Raw genomic sequence first — 25,372 nt, 5'->3', positions numbered from 1 at the left:
AGCCTGGTAAAGAAGAGCATTTTGGCCTTTTACTTCCCAGATTGAACTTTTTCCGTGATACTCCAGACTTCCGAGTTCTAGCCTGCGGAGGAGATGGGACAGTTGGCTGGATTTTGGATTGCATTGGTAAGAATGGGCTGGGAGGGGCTTTAGAGTTTATCTATAATAAGTGTATTGAAAGTCAAAGGAAGGCAATCAACAGGAAAGAGAAATGGAGCCATGTCTTCTTCATCCTTATTTCTACTCTTGGGCCATTGCTTGACTACATATCTACTTTGGGAGGAAAAGAGAAATGGAAGGATTCCCACAGGTACAGGTGTAAGTGTTTAGTTTTAGGCCTTGCTTCATAAACATCTGTCATGGCCGGGCTTTGGGCAGTGGCAGGACAGGCCAGTTTGGGGAGCTGCAGGGGAGGAAGGGCAGGACTAGGACTCCAGCCAGACCCAGGGTAGTGGGTAGAGGACAGAGAATTGAGCATAGGTGCGTAGCCTGGGGCAAATCTCCTTGGGATGAGCCCCTGAGCCTGAGTCCAGAAAGCACACCTAGAAAGTGCAGATCATTACAAGCAAAGAAAGGTCACACTGTTCTGTGTCCAGTATGCTTAGATCAGAAGGGCAGTGGGGAGGGCCCAGGCTGGGAATCAGGAGGCCTGGATTTCAGTCCAGCTCTGCCTGGATCTGCGGGTCCTTGGACATCTCATCCTCCGTAAATGATGGAGACTAACTCTGGAATTGTCTGTCATTCCTCGCATAAATACTGCGTGGACACCTCCACATGCCGAGCTCTCCTCCAGGTACTGGAGATGCAGCAGAGACCAAACGTGTGGAAATCCCGCCCTCCTGGATCTTCCTTTCCAGGGGGAGGAGACAGGCAATCAACAAAAAAAAAACAAGGGAAACGTACAGCATGTCAGAAGGTGATAAAAATACAGCAGGGAAGGGGCAAGCTAGGTAGGGTAGGGGGTGGTCTCCAATCTAAGACTGAGTGGGGAAGACCTCACGGAGCAGATGACGTTTACGTGGAGACCTGGAAGAGAGGTGATCCGTGAGGATACTTGAGGAAAGAGCTGTTCCAGCAGAAGGAACAACAGATACAAAGGCCCTGAGGCAGGGGCAGGCCAGGCTGCTGAAGGCAGCAGGAGGGCTGCAGAGCACACTCAGAGCAGGGTGCATGATGGGAGAGGGACAGGATGCAGCAGAGATAGCACAGGGCCAGGTGACCAGGACGTGCGGGACAGTAGACAGAATATGGCTTTCATACAGGAAAGGTCCCAAGACGCTGCATGGTTTGGAGCAGAGGAAGGGCACAACAGACCATGAGGAAAGGGCAGCGGCAGGGAGACCGGTCAGGAGGCTCCTGCAGTAATCCGAGTGACAGGTGACCAAGGCTTGGACAACAGGAGACACAGAGGAGGTGGTGAGGAGTAGTCAGCTTCTGGATATTGTTTGAAGGTGGAGGCAACAGGATGAGAGGAAGAGAGGCATCAGGGGTGGGCATGGGCAGACCCTGACCGGGGCAAGGGAAGGCTGCGCCTGTGGGGGTCGTCAGCAGCCCACCAGGAGGGGTGGGACCACACCCAGCACACCTGCCACCTTCTGCTCCCCAGAGGCGCTTTGGTTTCCATGGACACAGCCCTGCCAAGCAGCCACCCACGCTCTCCTGTCACCTCCAGCTCGGGAGTTGTTTGTGGGAGGGGGGAGGCATCCTCTGGGGGCCCAGGGAGGAAACGCTGATCAGCAGAGGCTGGGTGGCTGCCGTCCTGGGAGCTGCTCGCATGGTTCCCTCTCCATCACAAAGGAGAATGTCGGCTTTGGTGGTTTTATAAAATTCATCTGCAGAGAAGACAGGGGAAAGGAGATGCCCACAACTGTAAGAATAAAGGTCATATGACAGGTTGGTGGCCTGACGAGAGAACACAGTGGTGAAAGGAATAACTGCATAATGTTCATTCATTCGAGAATATTAAAGCACTTAGCACCTTCTGCCACCCCATTTTGGTCCCCTTGCTGATCTGTTTATGCTCTACAACCAGAGCATTCTTCCCTGAATGTCAGTGGGTTCATGGTGTGTGTAAAGCACATCAGTGGCTTCCCATTACTCTTAGGATAAAGACAAAAGCCTTTTAAATGACCTACAAGGTCCTGCTGCTCCATAGCTGCCCACCCTTCCAGCCCTCCTTCATACTTCCATTCTTCTCTCTCTTAAGTCTAGCCACCCAGTCCCTCTCTCAGACCCTTGAACATACCAGTCTCCCTTCTACCACAGGGCTTTTGCACAAATGGTTCCTCCTGTCTGGTACAGTCCCTGGCCATTCCTTGGTCAGCTTCTACTTCAGATCTCAGCCAAAGTATGGCTTCCTCAGAGGAGCCTTCCCTGACACGTAGCCTCAGTCACCTTATTATATGATCACACTTCTTCCCTTTCCAGTATGAATTTGAGATTATGCATCATTTCTACGAAGACTTTATTAATATCTGTCTCTCCCTCTCGATCGTAAACACCACGAGAGGCTGTGTCACGGCACTTTGACCCGCTACTGGAGCCACAGTACCTAACACAGCACCTGGCACGTAGAAGGCCCTCAGTAAACGTGTGCAGAGACGCTGTGATGAATGAGACATCGCTCCTCCAGGGGGGTTGCAGTGCATTCAGAGAACAGACGAGTAGTCAATTACAAGAGTCAATTATAAAATTGTCCCTGGTGCTAAAGAAACACTCTGGAGAAGCCCCTGGCCTAGACTAGGGCAACCAGGGAGGGCCTCCTGGGGCAGCGCCTAAACAACAGAGAGCTTGTGACTTAAGGCACTGAAAATACTTCAGCATGGTTGACACGTCAACAGAGCCCGGTGCCATGCTGGAGATGATGGGAGCCATGACAGAGGGAAAGGGACCACCTGCCCTGGAGGGGTGAAGAGCCACTAGGGGAAACTGGGAAAGCAAAGAGGAGGCAGCAGCTTTAGGACCCGCGGGAAAGAGTCACGTACCTGAACTCAGGCATTGCCATGGGAGTAGCGAGAAGGGATGGCTGAGAGATCTATTAAAGAAACAACACGTGGAAACAGCTGTATGAACGGATGCAGGGTGAGGGAGAGGGGCAAACCTTGGATACCATCCAAGTCTCTAGCCTCAACACCGTGAAGACGGTTGACCTGTTGGGATGGGGACCACAGGAGGAGCAGATGTAAGGAAACAAGGGCCTTCCAGGCAAAGGAAGCAGCAGGCACAAAGGCAGGGAAGCAGAAATTCTGACCACGTGTTCCGGGAACAGTGGCAGAGCCCATTGCTTTGCTCTGTGCTGCATTTCAAACCTCCTGGTGGTGGGCTCAGCCCTGGGGCTTGCCTGAGCTCAGATACTTGTGGCATGAGCCAGACAACCTGGGGACCTGTGAACTCCCCTTTTGCGGGGGCAGTCCTAGCATTTGCCCCAAGTGCTTATCCTCCCCCCCTCCCCCCCGCCATGCGTACCCCTCAGTCAACCTCATTCACATCCCCAGGCACCGGGTGGGCTGCAGCCTATGTCAGTGGCGCCCCCTGGAGCCCAGCGTGTGCCCGTGCCTGTCCCGCCTTCCTCAGTGCCGCAGACTTGCTGCTGTGGGTCTACAGCCGGGTGAAACCCTGCATGTTCTGCTGTGTTTTCTCCAGCGGTTCGGTCTGATGCTTCTTCACAAGCCACGTGGCAGATCAGCTTGGGAATTGTGGATTTGCGAGTCTGGGAGGTGGGGGAAGTGACGAAATTGTACCTGGGTGCCAAATGACACCTTGAGGTTTTGTTTGTTAGACACAATATTATTTTTAAACTTTGAACCTGAATGATCTTAGATGAGACAGCTCCAGTCTCCCAAATGCCCCACCATTCCCTGATTTCTCAGAGCCACCTGTGTTACTCTCCGTGCACCTGCCTAGCCCCTGAAGCAAGGAGGAGCCTGGACTTGGGGCCATAGAGATCTGGATTTGATCCTGACTCTGGACTTCCTTTCCTCCTCCGACCCTCACTGCCGTCATCTATGAAGAGAATGAGGGACAAATGGAGAAGGCGTTAGTTACGATTACAAACTAATGTTTTCGAGGTGTGCTGTCACCTCAAAGGAAAGAATTTGGAAGAAATGAGGATAAGCAGGTGCAAGTGACAGGGAGACAGAGTCAGCTCGATATGAAAGAATCCTTTGTAGCGGTTCACACACGGCAGAGGGAAGAGACGGCTTTGGGAAGTAGTGCGCTCTCCATCATGGGAGCTCTGCAAATGAAGATGCTATGAAGGGGTTTTAATCATCAGATCAGAGGTCATTAAATAACCCACAGGGTCCGTAATCTGGTGGCATACGGTTTTCTCTTCTTCTGCATGGGTTGTAGATAAGGCCAACTTCGCAAAGCACCCACCGGTGGCTGTCCTGCCTCTTGGCACAGGAAATGACCTGGCCCGCTGTCTCCGCTGGGGAGGAGGTGAGTCTGTGTGCCAGTGGCACTCCCCTGGGGACAGGCACTCCAATCTCCAGGGATGCTCCGCAAGGCTGGGCTGAACTTCCCTTTAAAGAATTACATTCCACAGAGTTCTAGCTACTCCATGACCATTCCCCCTGCCTTCCCAAGCCTTGCTGAGACCTGTGCTAACCCCTCGGTCTATTTACTCTGATCCTGAAACCATCAGCCTAGAGCCTGCCCACCCCGGCAGAACATAGTCAGCTTTGGGGTAGTCTCCTCTAGCTCCCCCACAGTGCTACGCTAGTAGGGGCTCACTCAGGCGCTTCCTGAATAAAATGCCCTCCTCTCCAAGTTACTGTTCTTCTTCGGAATTAGGAATCAGAATGCAGACCGAAAGCTATGTTGCCAGCTGCCAGGGGCATCCACATCATCACAGGCCCCCATGGCCGTTGCCCTCCTTTTGCAGTCACCCTGTGGGGGATCTCAGAGTGCTGACCAGCTCACAGGACAAGGGGCAGGAGCTAAGGAGAACTGTGCAGAGTGCGGCCGCCCCCATGGAGCTGGGACTGCTCCAGAACGCAGAGGAGGTCAGGGCAGCACATGGAAGGGACAGAGCAGGCTGGCAGGCAGAACTGGGATGGGCTTCCAGATGGCTGATCGATTAAGCGAGGATTCAAGACCAGTTCAGGCAGCGGTCAGTGTTCAGAGCTGGGTACATGCCTGGTGGCAGGAGCAGAGGAAGCAGGAGCCAGCCCCAGAAGGACGTTGGCAGGAACAGATGTCCTCGGCCACACACTGAGGCTAGGGAAGAGACCTCTGTTCAAGAGGGACAAGCAGAAGCTGCGCGTCTCGGCAGCAGAGCTCAGCACAGACTTCACGCAGGAGGCCCAGCCCTGGGCTCCCAGAGAGCCGCCAGCCCTCGGCTACGTAGTTGCTACCATTGCTATCTTGTGAGGTATCCCTAAGGAGCTAACCAAACTAACAACTTGAAAATACTCTTCAGTGTTGCCCTGAAGGTAAGCAGGAGCAGGGGAGTGTTATCTGAAGGAAAGCACTGTCTCTTCCACCAGCCTCTCATGACTTACAGTTCACTTTCTATACTGCGTTTGTATTGCTGCATAACAAAAGATCATACACGGGGACGCTTAAAACCTCCATTTGTTAACTCACGGTCCTGTCGGTCAGGAGGCCTGGAACAGCATGACTCGGTTCTCTGCTCTGAGCCTCAGCCGGAAATGAGGGTGTTGAACAGGCTGTGCTCTTCTCTAGTCTCTGCAGGGAGAATTTGCTTCGAAGCTCATTCATGTTATTGGCAGAATTGAGTCCTTTATAGGACTGACGTCCCCGTTTCCTTGCTGGTTATCAGCTGGGACCACTATCAAATCCTTGAGGCTTCCTTTTTCCTTGACAGATGGGTCCCTCCATCTTCAAAGCCAGCAACAGAGAATCTCCCTCACCTGAAACCCCTCTCAATGAGAGCTCTGAATCAGTTTCCAAAGGAAAAGCCCAGTCCTTTCTAAGGACTCAGCTAATTAGGTCAGATCCACTCAGATAGCCTCCCTTGTTTAAAGTCAACTGTGCCATATAGCATGGTAAATCGTTGTCCTATCTTATTTATAAGTCCTGGGAATTGCAGGGTGTATACCCCTGGGGGATGGCAGGAATAGTGGAGACCATCCTAAAATTCTGCCTACCACACTGTCTGTCTCCGACATGACCCAGTCCTGGAACGGATCCTTTGTTCTCTCATGCGCAGCGTCCCAGCCCCCAGCCCACCCATTCTCTAGGGCTTTCTGTGGCTACATAGGCCTGCCCAACTTTGGCCAGCCCCCACCCCTAGCCCCCACTGCTATACCTTCCAAATCTCCCCAGCTTCTTTCTGATTACACCTTGTTGTCCTCTCCTTCTCCTTGGCTCAGGGAACCTAAGTGTCTCTGGCCCCCAGACACGCTGGGGGTGTCTCCTGGTCACAGATGCCCACAGAGTTCCCTGCCCTGATAGCTGCCTGTATGTCAGCCACAACTTAACCCTTCTGCCCTGGGGTCAAATTCACAGGTTATGAAGGGGGCAGCTTGACAAAAATCCTGAAGGACATCGAACAGAGCCCCTTGGTGATGCTGGACCGCTGGCATCTAGAAGTCATCCCCAGAGAGGAGGTGGAGAATGGAGATCAGGTTCCGTACGACATCATGAACAACTATTTCTCCATTGGTGTGGTGAGTTGGGCTAGGATTGCCTTTCTGCATGGAAGAGAAATGTCTGGGTGGGCAGAAAGGTTCTGGTCCTCCATCGTCCCCCTCTAGGTCCCTACTCTTCACCTCTCCCAGCTCCCCCAGTCTTGACTTGGGTCCAAGCATCCTTGCGTGTGGCCTGGGCATGGCCACCCTGAATGTACCAAACCGCCACCCTAGATTATGGAGGAAACTTCTTCCCCTATAATTTTAACTAACATAAGAAAATAAGACATTAAAAAAAACAGATCTACCCTTTGGATAATTTGAAACAATTTAAAAGAAGTAATACCAAGAAATAACCAAGGGGCAAAGTCAGGAGAAGACTCTCATGTGAGCTTCCTGAGTGGAGAATTCCGATCTCCAAGAAGGACCGTGTGGTCCCAAACCAGCTTAGCTAACTTAGCTGTCGGAATTCCTTCTTTCCTGTTCTCTCCCCTCATCTCAACTGTATTCCCTACGCTCCAAAGTACTCATAAACCCCTGGGGTGCCTCCTCCCAGCTGAACCCTTCCTCGGGTGAGTGCCGTGCTCCCCCTTGGTGCTGCCAGTCTTCTGTGTTCACCCCATCAATGCACCCTCTGCATTTGATTGAAGAGATCGGTTTCCGTGCCCATTTCACACACCCCCAATCCACACACACACACATCCCCAACACAGACCCCAACACACACCAACACACACCCCCAATACACACACAGCACAAGAACAGTGCCACATTCCTCTTTCTTCCTCCAGCCCCCAGCACATCTAGCACACTCCATTAGTTTGTTCTACTGAACGCAGCTTCTGGTCCAAAGCGGATGGGGGTAGACCCTGCTTCCAACACTGTTGAGGATGGGGTCAGGAAGAAAAGAGATCCATCCATTCCACAGACAGAGCTAGGGTTCAGGACGGGGATGCAAAAAAACACTAGCATTTATCGAGCAGCTATTGTGTGCGCTTCACTATGCTAGACCTTATATATTGCAATCCTCATCGTGGTCTTGCAGATATCACTGTCCCCACAGCCCGCATTTTACAGACGGGGACTCAGGACGCTTGACTAGCAAGGGCCGGGAACTGACACGGGCACTCTGTGCCTTACAGTCTTCCCTGTTTCCCTGTCTTTGAAATTATGCTGCCCAGTCTCAGATGCATAGGAATCCCGCCAAACCTACCATCCAGGCCCCGCTGAGGTGACAGCTACACTTGTCAACCATCCTTACCTGTGTCTACTTCGAAAACTTTGGCTTAAAAAGAAAAAGGAAATAGATGGAGAAATGATAGGTAGCTTGAGGGAAGAGCAGGTTTAAGGAAAGGGTTTTTAATGAGAAGACTAGAAGGGCACCTGGGTGGCTCAGTTGGTTGAGTGTCCTACTCCGGGTTTCAGCTCAGGTCATGATCTCAGGGTCGTGAGATTGAGCCCCAGTCAGCTCCACACTGAGCATCGTTGGCTTGGGATTCTTTCCCTCTTCCTCCTCCTCTGCCCCGCCCTACTGTGTGCTTGCGTTCTCTCTCTCAAATAAATAAATAAATAAATAAATAAATAAATAAATAAAATCTTTAATAAGAATACTAGAACAACCATGGAAGAGGAAAGGATGTTTCAAAATACTATATATTTAAAGAATGTAAAATTTACCATATTTGTAGGTATTTTCTTGATTCTTATGACTACTCTGAAGGGCAGTATTATCTCCATGTTATAGATAAGGATACGAAGAGTCCGATGAAGGGATTTGCTCTCATTTTCTGGCTCCTAAGCCAGCACAGTTTTTCTGTCACTACAACAGAAGAGAGGGGCATCGCTGGACCAACAGGCAGGGTCTGAGAGGATGGTGGATTGGACTGGCAGCATGTTCAGGGCCCCTGTGCCCTGATCTGGTTTATCTTTATCTCCCCAGCTCACCTGGCCTCAGGTTCTTCTAGTATTCTTATTAAAGATTTTATTTATTTATTTATTTATTTATTTATTTATTTATTTGAGAGAGAGAACGCAAGCACACAGTAGGGAGGGGCACAGGAGGAGGAAGAGGGAAAGAATCCCAAGCCAACCATGCTCAGTGCGGAGCTGACTGGGGCTCAGTCTCACGACCCTGAGATCATGACCTGAGCTGAAACCCGGAGTAGGACACTCTTCCAGCTACCGCCTCCAGGGACCTAGGCAGACCCCTCCTCCCTCTTCTCGTTGGCTTGAAGGCCACCTCTCATTTTTGAACCCCCAGCTCAAGCCCTGCTTCCCCCAACAGGAACACGCAGCCCTCAGCTACTTACTGCCCATGAGACATGACTGACATGTCTGACTTTCAGGAGGCTTCTAAAGCATGGGCTTCCCATGATGACAATTTCACAAAAACTTGCGTCTTTTTCCTATAGTAACCAGAGTATAGCTTGCTAACATTTATGCGTCCCTGCTGCCCATGAGGCACAGGTGCCCTATTGGTAGATATAGTCATTATCCTTTTGCATTTTGTAAGAAGGAACCGTAGCTCAGAACAATACAGAGACAGGTCTCAGCTGGTGAGTAGTGTTGAGCTCCCAAGCCCACTGAGCTGTGGCCCAGGAGCCATGCAGCCTCTGCACAGCCCCCTCCGTCTACAAATGCTTTCCTTCATAGTAGCACTGGGGGGGGGGGGGGGCGGTCTCAGCATCTAGTGTGTGATGGCTCACTGGTACCTTTTCAGAGATGCAAATTTCACCCCCACGACAGATCCTGGTTTGTATTCTGATTCAGTTCGTCTGGGCAAGGTCTGGAAGTCTGCATTTTTAACAGGGCTCTGAGATAATTCTGATGAAGACGGTCCCAACCCAGTGTTCAGTGAGTGGAGACAGCCCATCAGAACAAAGAAGAATGGTCAAAGGAAGTGTTCCTACACAGGAGCAGAGACCAGAACTGAACTAGATGAAGGAGAAAAATGATAGTGAGGAGGGGACGCAGGCCCTATCAGCAGCCGGACAGAGGGGAGAGCTGAATAGCAGGGCTGGGCGCCCTGCCTGGGAACTTCTAGATCGCCGCCTACAGCCATGGATGCCTTCAGAGACTTTAGCCCCACATCTTCTCTTTCTTGACACACTCAGCTCTGGCTGCCAAAACATGATTCTTGATACCTCCTGCCTGCCTCTAGACAGTTCCATATGCAAAAAAAATTTCACTCACTTAGTATTTCCTGGCCAGATGGATAAACACACCAAAAAGGAATAAACAGCCTCAGCTTACCTGCATAACCCCGCCCTAATCCCAAGAGCCATAATGATTATGGTTTTAATTCATTTTTACAAATAAGTAGGAAGGAAGGAAGTTGGGGGACAGGAGGAAGGAAAGGAGACCACCTAATTGTCCCCGAAGGAAATGCATACTGACAGATTCTCCATCACACTCAGTGGTCAGGGTATTCATTTGCCTGGGGCTGACTTACAATAATCCAATCTGTTCGTCTTTCAAGTTATAAAGAACTTCACAATATCTTTCTCATGATTTTTTTTTTCATACACCTTTCACTTGTGCATGTTTACTATTTTATTGCAAAGCAGTGAGGAACCGGGACAGTTTTTATCTCCTTGGTGTACCCTTAGGCTTCTCTCAATAAAATGTTTGCAGGGTTTGTATGCTCGCTCTTTAAAAGTTGGAAAGGGAAATTCTTGAGAAAACAAGTAGCCAACACGCGACTCTAACAGAATCTAGGGCTGACATTTGCAGAAGCTCTTCCTCCCTATTTGACTTCCCCAACTTTGTAAGAGGAGAAGTAGGTATGTAAACCAACCCGCAATTTTTACTTCCTTGTGATAATTAGAGTCAGACTCCTTTGGCAAAGACAGCCTTGCAAAGTCTTGGCCCCTTTTGAAGGACCTGGAATATCTGACTGATGTCAGGAGTCTGCTGCCATGTATGTATAAAGGTGATGATGGTGACCGCCGCTGTGGTGGCCCCAGGCAGTAAAGCATTTGCAATGACAAGTTCCCCAGGTCCCCTGGCTGCCAGCAGAGTCCATGTCCCGCATGGAGGGATAAACAGGGCAGACCCTCCTGGCCCACCCAGAAAGGGACTGTGGCCCCATCGTCACCACATTCCCGTCACCTACATACATGCCGGCCCTCCACCAGTGATGAGTTGAGAGAGTCGGCCTTCTCAGTCCCCCTAACTGACAACACCCCTTGGCAGGAGATTTTAAACATAGTCATTCGGGCTGCTATTTCCTCTGGCTTCTCTGGCCTCCTCATCCCTGCTCTTTATTTTTGGATTTGCAGAAATGTCAGGATGGCCAGGTATCAGTGACAGGAAGTTGGGGCCCGTAAAGTAATTCCTGGGGTATGTGTAACTCCAAATGCCTCAAAGGCTCTGCTTTCACTGAGCCTCCATGGGAGGAGTGAACAGCTAATCCCTTGATTCAATGAAATCTATTTCTGACCCTAGGGGAACCCAGGGGCCAAGGAGAGGCCACAGTCACCACACTAACCCGTACACCATTCTCCGCCTTACAGACTGTACTTCTCAGGCTTCACCAGCTAAGTTTCCACCATGATGAGCCCCCTACCCATTAGGGAATTTACCAAAAAGTCATCATTTTCCCTGCAACTCTTTTGGGATTCCCGCAGCGTCAGGTTCTTGTCTGTCACCTGTTAGAGCCTATGGATGCCCTAAGACAATGGGACTCTCTGAGGGGTGTCTGGGACAAGGGCTTTATACTCTTTTTCATCCTCCAATCTGCCATAAGTTTTCAGAACCATCCAAATTCCAAATGATCTGTTTTATTGTCTCCTTTGTCCTTTTTATCTCCGTAAGTTGCCCAAGTGACTTGGACCTGCATTGTCCAATATGGTAGACGTTAGCCACATATGGCACTTGTGTGCTTGCAATGGGGCTAGTCTAAATTGAGAGGCGCTCTAAGTATAAAATACTAAATTTCAAAAATGTAGTATAAAAGAATTTTAAACATCTCAGTAATTTTTATATTGACTACATGTAGCGATAATATTTGTCAATGAAAATATCTTATCAAAGTTAATTTCACCTTTTTCTTTTCACTTTTTTAATGTGGCTACTGGAACATTTTAAGTTTATTTCTATTGGACAGCACTGGCCTAGACATCCAAATATCTCAGAGTCAAAATGACCACAGCTTATATTTGGAAGGGGCACAAAAACCTTTTGGACTTTCAGTTCAGGAAAGAGCAGCCCATCATCTCCTCCATTCCTCACACCTCACAGAAAGGACACCAGAAAGTGATCTTCAGAAATGTCATTGCTTCCAAGGCTTCGCAATTCCCATCTCTATCCACCTGCCCCTTCAAAATGGAAGTCTCATTTTGTTGTAATTATTACCAAGAAAAGGTTTGAACTGTTGTAGCCCTGGTTTCCAAAATTTAAAGAAATCACTATTGAATATAAACACCCAGCTCAGTGCCTGTCACAGAGCTCAGCAGAGGGCGAAGGTAATCTCCATCCTTTTAAATCCCCAGGTAGAGAAACGTGGTCAGAATCAGAGTCTTTATCAGCATTGCCCTTTCAAGACTGAACAGCTAAGGACCTGCTCAGCTCTCCTTTGCTACTTTGTGTATTTATCGGGAGATTACACTGGAACCCCATGTGTAACTAATAATATTGTAAAGGTTGGTCTTTGTGAAAAGAAACTTTGCAAAGCCTCATTTAAAAAAACAACAAGGGGATGCTTGGGTTGGCTAAGGGGCTGCCTTCAGCTCAGGTCATGATCCCAGAGTCCTGGGATCGAGCCCCACATCAGGCTCTCTGCTCAGTGGAAGCCTGCTTCTCCCTCTCCTTCTGCCTGCTGCTCCCCCTGCTTGTACTCTCCATCTGTCAAATAAATAAATAAATAAAATCTTTAAAAGCAACAGCAACAACAAGGATAATCAGAACTAGGCAGAGGGAGGAAGCCTGTGCACATATCCCCGAGAATAAGAAAACCAGGAGCGAGTCACAACAGTCTTAGGGGTGTTGCGGGGGCGGGGGTTGGGGGGAAGGTCGCAAAGCACAAATCATGCTAGGCAACACGTGATGGCTTTTTTCTTTCCTCCTCTTTCTTTCTTTTCTTTTCTCCTGACAGAAGAAAATTAGTGCTTCAAAGGAACACAAGTAGATGGAATGTTTTCTCGAATTCTAGAGAAGCATTTGACAGATGTCACATGAATCTTATTCAGAGTGTTCACTGAAACTTGATCGGAGCCAGGGAGGGAGAATGAAGGCCTGCTGCCTGGAGAAGCTGCTGGGGACAGAGGCTTGGTGGGCCCTGCACACTTCCCACCAGGTGTCCACAGGCGGGCCTAACCAGGACCTTCAACGTTCCATGTGTCTTAAAGGAAAAACAAAACAATAATTAGAGTTTAAATGTTAAATTCTCAGGTGCCTGGGTGGCTCAGTTGGTTGAGCGTCTGCCTTCAACTAGGGTCGTGATCCTGGGGTCCTGGGATCAAGCCCTGCATCTGGCTCCCTGCTCAGCAGGAAGTCTGCTTCTCCCTCTAACCCTCCCCCCTGCTCTTGAGATCTCTCTCTCTCATAAATAAATAAATAAATAAATAAATAAATAAATAAATAAAATCTTTTAAAAAATAAATGTTAAATACCCAAAATGTTATTTCAGTAGGGAGTGTTGGCCAACCACACACACTAAAAAAAGCCCTTGGCCTCGACTTGCCTCTGTAGTGGGCTGCTTGCTGCTTTTACTCCTCTGCCAAGTATGACAGAAGCCCCTCTTTGCCCCCTAACTTGCTTCCAAACTTTCTGTCTCCCACCATTGGCCTCTATTTTACTCACCACACACAGCTCATGCTCAAAAAAAGCTTCTCCACTGAACGATACCTCCTGGCGTTAAAAAATAATGATAACATTCAGAAATTTTCTTTTATGAGTCCATACCAAGAAACGGAATTAATATGCATTTGCTTACATGGAATTTTGGTTCTCTTTTAGGCACATAGTGTAGTAAACGAGTTTCTGTAGCTTTTTTCCTGCACGTATCTGAGTCAGCTCCCTTGTTTCTGTGTCACTCCCCTCCCCCCAACCCACAGCCCAATTCTCCTGTTTCTTTCTAAAGCCCACCACCTGCACCTAATGTGATGGCATGAGGCCTGAGTGGTAAAGGGGTGCAACACATTCTTTATTCTTCTGCTGGAAAATGAGACCATTAATGAGGGTAAAAGACCAAGGGTGAGGAGGAAAGATGAGCTTGATTTTAGGTCTGAAACTCAGGGTTGGCTCTGAAGATATACATTGTGGAGACATCAGAGACGCTAGTAATAAGTGTGAGAACTCAAAATGGTCCATGACATGGAGTATAGGCTGCGGATAGGACTCAGGGCTGAGAAGTTCTGGTCAGAGGATGGAGAGCCCAGAAGCATGGTGTCATGGGAGCCTTCCTAATAGTGAGTTCTGAGGAGCCAGTGGCCAATAGTGCAGCAAAGGGGCGTGCAAATAGAAGGACAGCAAAGTGTTCCTAGAAGGTGGTAGTGAGATTCTTCTTGACCTTGGGGGAAGGTCGTTTCTGTGGAGATCAAGTAAAAGAAGCCAGAAGTTTAAATATATTTTTATTATCGACTAAGCGTGTCATTCAATGCTACTAATTATTTCTACTGATATGGATGATTAGAATTAATGTATAACAGCATCTACGGAAGTCGGTTTCTGGTTTTGACAAGGCACCATAGTTACATAAGATGTTATTGGGGGAAGCTGGGTGAAAGGGATACAGGAACTCTCTGTACTATTTTTGCAACTTCTTGTGAGTCTTAAAATATTCCAAAATAAAAAGTATTTTTTAAAAAGAGTTAATATGGCAAGGCATTTCCAGAAATTCACACTCAGCCCCACGCACGGGTTTCTGCACTGTAACTGCCCCCACACCCAGACACCCTCTCTCTCCTCAAAGGGCAGTGGCTGTCCCCTTCGTTCACCCTGAACTATGGCCGAGAGTGAAAACTACAAAGAGTCGCTTGGCATAGGCTCTACCAGCGTTGGTGGCTAGCCTCTAACCTTGGACCTGGTGTTCATCCTTTGTGGGAGCCTCCTTTTCTCCCCTGTGACAAGGACTCTCCAGCTTTGGGGGATTTCAGTGAGAGCCTGTGTGCTTCCTTTCTTTCCGCATGGCAGGGTCATGACCACTAACCAGGCGTCTGCTTTCCTCTCTTTCCCTTTCAGGACGCTTCCATTGCACACAGATTCCACGTGATGAGAGAGAAACACCCTGAAAAATTCAACAGCAGGTAAGAGTGCCATGAGGCTGCAGCCCCGCTGCACTGCCCGCCGGCCCCGCCCCGCCCCACACAGCCGGCCAGACCGAGGCCTCCACCTGCTCTCACCCAAGCGTTCTTGGCCGGGCCGCCCAGGGACTTCGCTTTCCTGCCACGTTGCCGGAAGGAGGGTTTCCATTTCCAAGCAGAAAACGGTGTCAGAAACCTGCCACAGCCTGGCCGCCTGTCCCCTCCCAGAGGATGCTGCGCAGAGGGAGGGATTGCGGCCGGCAGGGAGGGCGTGGTATGCCCGCCTTGAGGGGTGGGGATCTGCTCTTGGCTAACTGGACCCCCCCCCCTTCCTGGGGCTTGGCCGCTTTCTCTAGACGGAAAGCTCCCGCAGCCCCAGCCCCCCGGAATTTCTGTGGGGTGGGGCAGGCAGGATGGCAGGGACCTCGGCTTCTCTCGGTCTCTAAGGGAGGGGGCGGCAGCGGCAGGGCCTGGGAGGGAGGGCAGAGAGGGCGTCGCCTCCCGTCCCCCGACAGCAGAGGGCAGCAGAGGGAGGCCCCTGCCGGGGCTGCGAGCCGGGGCGCCCACCAGGTCCCAGTCTCAGCGCCTGCGTGAAGCCTGGATGTTAGGTCCAAAAATATGAGAGAGAAAACCAGATCTTTTGCAAACAAAACTAAACCCTCCTTGCTGGTGGGAGGGAATATGCTAGAAGTGAGTTGTGACTGGCATTAGCTACTGCTGGGATTGCTAAAATGCCTTTCTCCATTCTTCTGTTTTTCTTCTCTTTGGTTGATTTCCATCCCTTTTCCTCTTTGTTGTGCCATTTCAAGATGACCATTGGATCCCACCCCCACCCCTCCAGCAGGTGGGGAGGAGGAATGCAGACTGAGCCCGTAGGGAGTGACTTATGTAGCCCATAGGATTCTCTTCTGAGCAGAGGTCCAGTGTTGTCTGAGGACATTTGTTTAAACCCTCACACCCCCAAAGAGCACCATCATTTTCATTCGTGCTCCTTTCCCCTGACCCCCATTTCCTGGGAGGTTAACCAGGGAAAAAGAAAGTCCTATCATAACATACTTCAGCTTCAGGGAAAGGGATCTGTGGGGTCTACTAGCTGAACTAACTTCTTAGTGTGGGCCTTCTGCCCTTCTGTTCCCTCTGGCTTTCTCACACAGGCTATGCACACTTAAGAATCACTACTAACAGGTATACTTTCCACCCCACCCTTACTGTAATCAGCTGACCCTCCTTGTACATTCTTGGTCACTCTCACACACACACTGAATTATTCCTTCTCTTCTACCCATTGTAGACTTCTTAGGTGCTCTTTCCACACAGGTGGCCTTATACATACTCATGCACACATACTTGTTAAAATGCCATATGCTTGTGAGATCTATGGGGTTCTGTTCATTCATTCATTTCACACTAGCTTTTGAAAACAGACTCCGTACCAGGCACAGTTCTGTAGGGGTTTTGGACAGACATGCGTAGGGGCTCACAGTCCAGGGACGCAGACCGGAAGGCAGGTATGCAGTGACTTGTGTTCAGTAACCTATGGGAACACAAAGCAAGGATATGGAATTTGGTGTGGAGGGGCTTCTGCCATGGAGATGCCAAGACACAGGAAACAAGTGTGCATTTTCCAGGTTGGCAAAAAGAGAAGGGCAGCCCAGAGAGGAGGAAGCAAATGTACAATAGGATAATAACAAGGAGTGAAAGAGGGCAAGATGCTTGGGGAAGAGCAAGGGAAGAAGCAAAATGCCTGTAGTTTGTAGAGAGTGAGGAAGCAGAGGGAGGCAGAAATTTCTCCGTATTCCATAAATCAATAGGTCAACACAGGACATAAATTAAGAGTAGTCATCAATTGTCCACATGATTAAATATAATTAGAAAGATACCTCTGTCAGAAAAAAGTTGTAATTGTGCATTTCACTGTGATCTGGTGACTGTTTTTCCTTCCCACTTGCCCCGTTCCATTAATAAGACTATTCTGCAGTTAGCTGCACACCCTTCTCCTGGTTGAGGTCAAGGTTATGTGGTCGCCCGGGATGAGAGGCACACAGATTTGCGTGTAAATCCACGTGCCTGCAAGTAAGTGGAGACCTAGTGGCACAGAGAAGGGCTCTGTTGCACAAGGTCCTAACAGCCTTCCTAGTAAGAACTTTGAGTCCCTGCTGCTTCTACCCCGCCTGCTTGCTCATGTGGAAAACACTCATGAGTGCCCACTTTGTCCACTGAGAGGCAGGCGAGCAGCCATTTTCTCCAGGCTTCCTTATTTAGCTTGGGAGATGGTTTTAAATAGGCAGGTGGTTGTTGCCATGGTTACCCCATTACACTAGCGGCTAAACTTAGGAAGGGCCACAGGGGATAGGAAGAAAGCTTGATACCCGGGATTTGGAAATGTAAACGATATTATCAAATAAGGCTTCGTTTGACTCGGCTGAACTTAGGTTTTCCAGAGAGTAGTCAGTGCTTGGCTGGATGACCTTACAGTGAAGGTGCCGGGCTGGGCCCTCTGGGACAACACAGAGGTTAAATCTAGGGAGTTGTAACTGTTCTGTTTTGTTTTGTTTTGTTTTGTTTTGTTTTGTTTTGTTTTGAACATGGCTAGAATTTATCAGGGAACTTGAATCTTTCACATGGCTCATTCAGTTTTCTGGGCTATTCTAACAGGAATTCTTAGCCTGAGTTACAAAGGTGGCAGGAGATCCAAGAACACCTTGAAATTGTATAGAGGACATTGCATATAGTTTTCTGGAGGGAAAGTCCATAACTATCAGAAGGCTCTTGCAGGGACCCGTAGCCCTCTAATGGTTAGAAGTCACAATTCTGAGGCCTCCTTAAATCCTAAAAGGGGCTTGGGGTTTGGTTGGGGTTTTAGGAAATTCTTCCTCCAGTGGCTTCTCTACACAGGTTGTTTCCAGAGAAGGTGGTCGGTTGTTCAAAAGAAGTTATGTTCCCTAGTGGGATAGCTTTGTTAATGGAGCAAGAACCAGACCCAAGAATGCAGGAACATGAGCCAAGTGCGATGGGCAAGAATAAAAAGGCCTTTAATGGCAGAGATGGGGCTATTTTTGGTGCATTCTACTTCCTAATCATTGACAAGCTAATAATTACTTGCTCATTTAGAAATATTATGAAAAATTATCATCTCGTTGTTGGCATAAACAACAGAAGACAGATTTAATTCAACTGAGATTCTAACATGTGTTAGAAGGTGTTCTAGGCTACAAGGGTAAATGAAACCTGATTCTTGCCTTCAGGGAATTCATAGTCTAGCAAAGAAGGAAGAAAAATCTTCAAATACTTGTTACAAAGTGATTTTCACATACAAGGAGCTTCCTTTTCGAGGTCAAACAGCATCAAGAAAGTTGGCTAGTGTAAGACACTTATTAATGGTTGTATCCTTACTTCACTTGTAAATGAATTGTTTAGAGTGCAGAGATGGTGTTATAAGGGAACCAAAGTAAGAACCAGTATTTTTTGAGCTCCTACTAGATGCCAGGTGATAAACTAGGTTCTTGAAATACATTATATTATTGAAATCTCAAGATCACCCTCCAAGGCAAATATTAGATAAAGGCATTTTATAGATAAAGACACTGAGGCTGGGGGAGGCCAAGTCACCTAACTAAAGTCAAATATCTTTTTAAGCACCGGAGCTGATGTGATTCTAAGCTAGCTCCTAACTCCTCCAGAGTTCAAACTCTATTTTCTGCACTTGCTGTCTCCAGTGGATTTCATTCATCAAATACGTGTTGTACATCAAACACGCTGATGGGTACTACGTACATGGTCCCTCTCAATGCTCACAGCAACATGCGAGGGTAAGTGCCACTATCTCCATTTTAGAGATGAAAATATTGAGGCAAAGGAGGGTAGAACTTTTATCACCTCTATCCATCTTTATGGATTGTCTCTGTGGGAAAATGCCTGCTGAGTTCCAAAGGGGGACCACGGGCACACCACCCACTCTTAATTTGTGTGGTATGACCCTTCTCCCTATCTCAGTGTCCATGGCACAGAGCAGGACCGAATACATGACTGGTGCAGCCCAGTGCCAGGTTAAAATGCAGGGCCCCTTGTACAAAATTATGAAGAATTTCAAGTCCATGGGAGTAGAGCATTAATTAAACCAAGTAACAGAGCCCTTCTGAGTGTTGAGCTCCTTGCACCTATGTAGGTTTTTCTTCCATAAGCTGGTCCTGGCAAGGAGAAAGGAATTTATTTTTTTTAAAAAAACCTCACATGTGCCAGGGCTCACAGAGGGGGGAAGTTTGCAATAAAGGTAAAGGAATGGAGGAAAAAGGGCTTCAACGAGGGAGGAGGGAAGGGATCATCAGTCCCTCAAACAGGCAGTAGTCAGTATTAGCAGTTGAACTGATGACACCACGGAAGTCTTGCAGATATCTAAGAACCAGTCCTCCATTGAGTTTCTGGATTAACTCTCTGTGAAGGATTTTTTCATATATGGAATATATGCATGAAAGTTACCAAATTCCAATGTCACCGTGGTTGAGTGTCCAGAAAAAGAAGTCTAACTGTGGAATTTTTTTGTTGTTGCTCAGAAACTCAGAGCACTTGAGGAATGTGTTATTCCAAACCTGTTGAGTGCCATCCACTTGAATATGTCCCTCAGCAGTTTAGGCTGAAGCAAGATATTTCCTGTTAGGCACTTCAAAGGGACCGAAACAGTGCTTCATTCCTACCAAGAGCTAACCACCTTTCCCAAAAGCCTTTGGGTAATTAATAGACTCTGGAGTGTTAGCTTTCTTGGAACCAGTCCCATGGAGTAATTGATGAGGGGTTCCCCCAGAAGCCCTAATGTAGCCTGAGACCTTAAGAGGTTGGAAATACATCTTGCAAATAACTAAACCCTTAACAGATATTTATAGAATGAGGCAGCAGGGTATAGTCTAAGTTGGCATCAAAACTTGGCTCTGCCACTTACTAGCTGCGTGACCTTGGGCAAGTTACTTAATCTCTTTAATCCTTTGCTTCCTCCCCCGAAAATCTCGCAAGGTTGCTGTAAGTATAAGGAGATTGTGTGTAAGTTCATGGCACACAGTGGGTAATCGATAAACATTTGTTGTTGAGTATTGTTGAATAACAAGCATGAGGAAAACATTGCCTTAAATTGCCAATGAAATCAGTCACCTGATGCCTTTGCTTTATTGGCATGGCCCTTGAACTGAGAAGTTGGAGGACAACTAAAAGTTGGAGGAGACCCCATCTGTGATACATTTAATCTATCTAAATCTCTCTCCTAGGGGATGGGAGGATAGCATCAATTAGCCAGGATTGAGTTGGATTCTCTAGGACTGGAGCTATAGAGAAAATTCCCTTTATGGGCTCCATGAGTGTTCAAGAGGCCGAGATCTGGGGTCTGAACACCAAAGATGCTAAGTCCAAATGCCAAGGTGAGGCTAAAGACAGGATCAAGGTTGTGGTCACAGACCCCAGCTGATGTGGTAGGAAGAGGAACAGGGTAGGAGTGAGTAAGGGGGAGTTGCAGGACAGGTGCCATGTGCTTCCTGGGATACCTAGGGCTTACCAGCTGGGGCCATGGAGTGCACTGCTGGTGGGTAGGGGGATTGCCAAGGGCAGTTAAACACGAGACGTGACGACCCTTCCTTTATTCATGTTGACTCTCCCCTCACCCACTGAGCATCTCTTCTCCTACTTTAGATGAACACAGAGATGTTCTGTGGGAGGCAAAAATAGAAAGCAGCAAAGCTCAAATCATACAATTCTGAAAATGAAGGGCCTGCCCTCTTGAGTACCTGTAGTATGCAATGTAGTCAAAAACATAGACTGTATCACCATTTACCTAAGATTTTCTTTTTTTTTTTAATCTAAAAATGAAACCATTCCAAGTTATTCTTTCCAGGAGCCCTGTGAGGTAGCCTAGTGTTACGGCCCTGGTGTTTGACTTTCCCAAAGCATTAGGGTACACAGCAGCAGACACAGCAGGATGAAAATCCTCACCATTGGAGGTTTCATTCTGTGCCCTGAACTGGGTTTTGCTCCTCTTCCTCCAATATTCGGCACCCAAGAAAGACCTGCCCTAGGCACCCACAAGTCCAGACTGTCTGCACCTGTGTCCCTCAGTATATCAAACTATTTTTTTCAAACATTTGGGATTCAGAAAAACCCCCAATGAAGTTGATTGTGGCATTTCTATTTTTATTCTTACTCCCGTAGGTATTTAAAAAGAAAACACAAACCTTATGTTTTGTGTTCAAGTACCTTTGACTCTTCAAGTCAGTTCTGACAGAGCAGCTTACTTAATTACTGGAATGTTTATGTACTAGCCCACAAAAATGTTTTATCCCCCACCCTCCCCACCCATCCTTGGAAGAGATACAGGGAATAAAATGAATGAAATATGGGTTCATGTTTTTTCCACCAAGCATTCATCGTTATGCAACTGCATAAGTTCAGGGGTTTTTCTTGGCTGTCTTATTTGTTTACAGTCAGCCCTTGATTATTTGCAGAAACAAGGGAACAGCAACACTCATCATTTAGAGCTGTGGATCTTACCAATATTTGTGCGCAAGTCTCTCTACCTTAAAGATTCACAGCATTTTAATAATATGATGTAATCACATTGACTCTTTCATTTTTTTTTAAGATTTTTTATTTTCGAGAGAGAAAAAGCACAGGGGAGAGGGGCAGAGGGAAAGAGAGAATCTCCAGCAGACTTCCCACTGGGCACAGAGCCCTACATGGGGCTCTGTCTCACGACCCTGAGTTCATGTCCTGAGCCAAAATCAAGAGGCAGATGCTTAACCAACTGAGCCACCCAGGTGCCCTGAAGTCACATTGCCTCTTAACAGTTCCTTCATCTTCCTCCTGGCCCCCCAGCCCACTGGAACAAACAGCACAGCTTCCCCGACCAGTACACAGGAGCAGCCTATGATATCCCAAAGCTCCTTACAAAGTTGCTGGTTTGCCAGAACAGTTCTTTATTGTAGCTTAACAGACCTTTTCTTCTAGCCCCTGCCAGGCTAAAACAAGGAAGGTATGATTCATGTCAACAAAGAGTGGAATCAGTTTGTGATAATATCAAAAGGAACTTGAAAGCAAGCTTTATTTTCAAGTCTTTAGAACAGATAATCCAAAAATTATCAGTATTTATCAATTGATTGATTTTTAGAAATATTTCCATCAAAGAGCTCAAGATGTAATATAGCATCAAGTTCAGAAGGGTTAAGGTCAGCATGATAAGCTCCTGGAAGAAAATCAAAGTGAGGTTAAGAACTGGCTAGGTCCTCAAATGGGTGTTGACAGTGTGGATGCTTTCCAGAGGGAAGAGGTCAGGAAAGTGCTAGAATTTAGTGTCTTATAAGGAAAGACTGAATCTGGGATTGTTTCACCCAAAGAAGAGAAGTCTTAGGGAGAAATGATTATTGACCTCATATATTTAAAAAGTATTTCTCATTAAGGAGGCATTGGGTTATTTTGCCTGATAAATCAATGGGAAAAGTGATCACTTTAAGCATCAAATATGGGACATTAGTTCTACCAGTTAGAGCCATCCTCAAGTGCAGGGGGTTACTGATGAGAGCGTTTTTAGATTTTAATGTTCAGGCAGGTACTGGACAGACATCTGGGGCTCCAGTGAGGCCAGGTACAGGTGCTATCGTGAGACAACCTAGATTCAAGTGCTGGAGTTGTCATAACCACTTATGTGCAACCTTCGTCTAGCTACTCGTCTAAGCCTTAGTCTGCTCACCTGCAAAATTGGGATATAACACTCTGTTTCCTATGGATGCTGCAGCAAATTACCACAAACTAAGTGCCTTAAAAAACACTAATCTATCATATTGCAGTTCTGGAGGTCAGAAATCTGAAATAGGTCTCACTGGGCTAAGATCAAGGTATCCTCAGGGCTGCATTCCTTTCTGGTGGCTCTAGGCAAAAATCCATTTCCTTAACTTTTCTTGCATCTAGAGGTTGTCTACATTCCTTGGCTGGGCCCCCCTTCTATCTTTAAAGCCAGCAATGGCCAGTCAAGTCTTTTGACAGTCTCCTTCTGCTTCCCTCTTCCGCTTAAAAGGACCCTTATGATTATACTGGACCCATTCAGATAACTCAGGATCATCTCCCTCTCTAAGGGTTAGCTGACTGCCAATTTCAATTTCACCTGCAACTTTAATTGCCTTCTGCCATATGAATTAACATATTCACAGCTTCCAGGAATTAAAACATGGACATTTTCAAGACGTTATTCTGCCTACTACAAATACCTTCCCTAAGTACCATAGAATGATTCTGAAGTTCCAATGAAGCAATGCATTTAAAGTGCTTATTACAAGGGCTTGGTACATCGATAGTAGATTATTATTATTATTTACATTATTACAAAAATAGATCCTATATCAAATAATAATCATCTTGGATGACTCAGAAGCCCTTAAACTCTGAGATTTGGTGATTCTCTGAAAGGGGTAAATATCTATTGGTCATAGGACATGAGTCATCAATACAGCAATATATGACATGCTTTTTTCTCTTCATTTATCTTGATAAAATTTTTTCAATGCATTTATCATTATTTAATAATATATCATAAAATATGATTACATAATACATTGCACTATCATTATAAATAATTTGTAGGGGTGCCTGGGTAGCTCAGTCAGTTAAGCATCTGCCTTCAGCTCAGGTCATGGTCCCAGGGTCCTGGGATTGAGCCCCACATCGGGCTCCCTGCTCAGCGGGGAGCCTGCTTCTTCCTGTCCCTCTGCCTGTTGCTCCTCCCCTGCTTGTGCTCTCTCTCTCTGTCAAATAAATAAATAAAATCTTTTTTAAAAAATAAGAAATATTCTAAAATAAGTAAATAAATAATTTGTAAAGTTCAGAGAGGTTAAAGAAGAAAACAACACTCATAGTGCCATCACTCAGAAACACAATATTACCTTTTTGGTGCATTTCAGCAGTTTACTTGATACACGTATTTTTAAATATTTTTGATAACATGTTTTTGTAAAGTTATATGTACCATTTCTCAAAACAAATTTTCTTTCTACGAGTAATTAAGACTTATTGTGGAAAAAAAATCATATTGTCCCCCAGGAAATAAACACAGTTAGCATTATAATGTATTTTTTTTGGACTTGCACTGTACACTTTTATTTACTTGAGACCACAACGTGCACACTGTTTTAAAACACTGTTAACACAGTAGGGGCACCTGGATGGCCAAGGGTCCAACTCTTGCTTTCGGCTCAGGTTGTGATCTCAGGGTCCTGGGATCGAGCCCTGTATTGGGCTCTGAGCTCAACGGGGTGTCTGCTTGAGGATTCTTTCCCTCTTCCTCTGTCCCTCCCCCAACTCACACTCACTCTCCTCCCCCCCATCAAATAAATAAATCTTTTTTAAAAATACTGTTAACACAGTAGCATTTATAGGTTTTGGAGGGAAGCGGATATGAAAGATCTGATTAGAGTGAGTTTATCTGCAGTGGGAATTTTATTAGTCTTCTCTAATTAAAAAAAAAAATCCCAATGATTTTGTTCAGTCAATATGAGAGTTTTAAAGATATCATTACTCAATTCCCTTTGCAAGTAAAATGATTGTTTGATATGTTATGCAACTCTACTTTTGTGGGAGGAAAATTTGAAAATTTGACTCTCTTAGCGCAGTTCTCGTCCTGTACATTGGTTTTACTGTATTAGAATAATACCAGTTTGTGTTTTAGGTGGCCATGAGAGGTAGCAAGAGTTGCCAACTGAATTATGCAGTGGTACAGTGGCTAAACACACAGACTGTCCAGGTGTTTATTAAAGTCCTGAAGAGGTGGTTTTCCCAGCGTAATCAGCAGGGTTCCAACCTACACTGACAATGGGAGGCATCAGTTTTTGATGTTTTCAAGAATTTCATGTACATTATTTTTAACCGGCACAACTCTCCAAGTATAAGGTAAATATTATTGATCCATTTGACAGATGAGGAAATTGAGGCTCAGAGAGATGATGCGGCTTGCTCAAGAGCATACAACTAAGTAACAGGGGAGCTGCTATTAAGACCTAGGTCTGACTTTGCAGCCACCACGGATCCTGCTGCATTTCCCTGCATCTCTGGATGCCTGTTGTGGTGCTCCATGACCAAGGAAACACCCAGGAAAGAGACTAAAGAACAACCATAGAAATTATTAACGGCCCTATGAGAAAACCTTAAATAAACCAAAATCTTTTTTTTTTTTTTTTGAGAGGAAAAACAGAGAATGTGTTGGGACTAGGCCTCAAGTGTGTGAAGGATTCACAACAGGAAATAGTGACCACACCTTACTCTTCATCTCGGCTCAGGAAAGAATGAGGGGGGAAAATGTGCTTCTAAAGTGAGGAATTGCTGTTTTGGATGGGAGGAAGAGTCTCCTGGCCTGGAGACCTATTAAAGGCTAAAATGAGTTATTGAGAAAAGTTGTGGAATATCTTGCAAAGGTTTCTTAAAAAAGGAGCCAGACTCATTCATCCGGGTGACAAACACATCATCTTCTCTGAGCTCAGGGGTGAGCTTATGGTACCCACTGAATGAGGGCCTTCT

General features: G+C 46.8%; 1 protein-coding gene across 2 annotated transcripts in view; it reads left to right on the top strand.

Annotated features, from left to right (window-relative positions):
• DGKG (diacylglycerol kinase gamma) overlaps nt 1-25,372 on the top strand; it is a 192,897-nt gene that overhangs the window by 91,546 nt on the left and 75,979 nt on the right. For both annotated transcript variants that reach the window (XM_026497095.4, XM_057306756.1), the window contains 4 exons: nt 41-126; nt 4,351-4,440; nt 6,475-6,635; nt 14,778-14,842. In XM_026497095.4, the coding sequence (XP_026352880.1) occupies nt 41-126; nt 4,351-4,440; nt 6,475-6,635; nt 14,778-14,842 (402 nt within the window). The remainder of the gene's footprint in view (nt 1-40; nt 127-4,350; nt 4,441-6,474; nt 6,636-14,777; nt 14,843-25,372) is intronic.

Source organism: Ursus arctos, unplaced genomic scaffold, assembly GCF_023065955.2.
Source record: "Ursus arctos isolate Adak ecotype North America unplaced genomic scaffold, UrsArc2.0 scaffold_4, whole genome shotgun sequence".
NCBI classification, from domain to species: domain Eukaryota; kingdom Metazoa; phylum Chordata; class Mammalia; order Carnivora; family Ursidae; genus Ursus; species Ursus arctos.
This window is presented reverse-complemented; position numbering and strand designations above follow the sequence as displayed.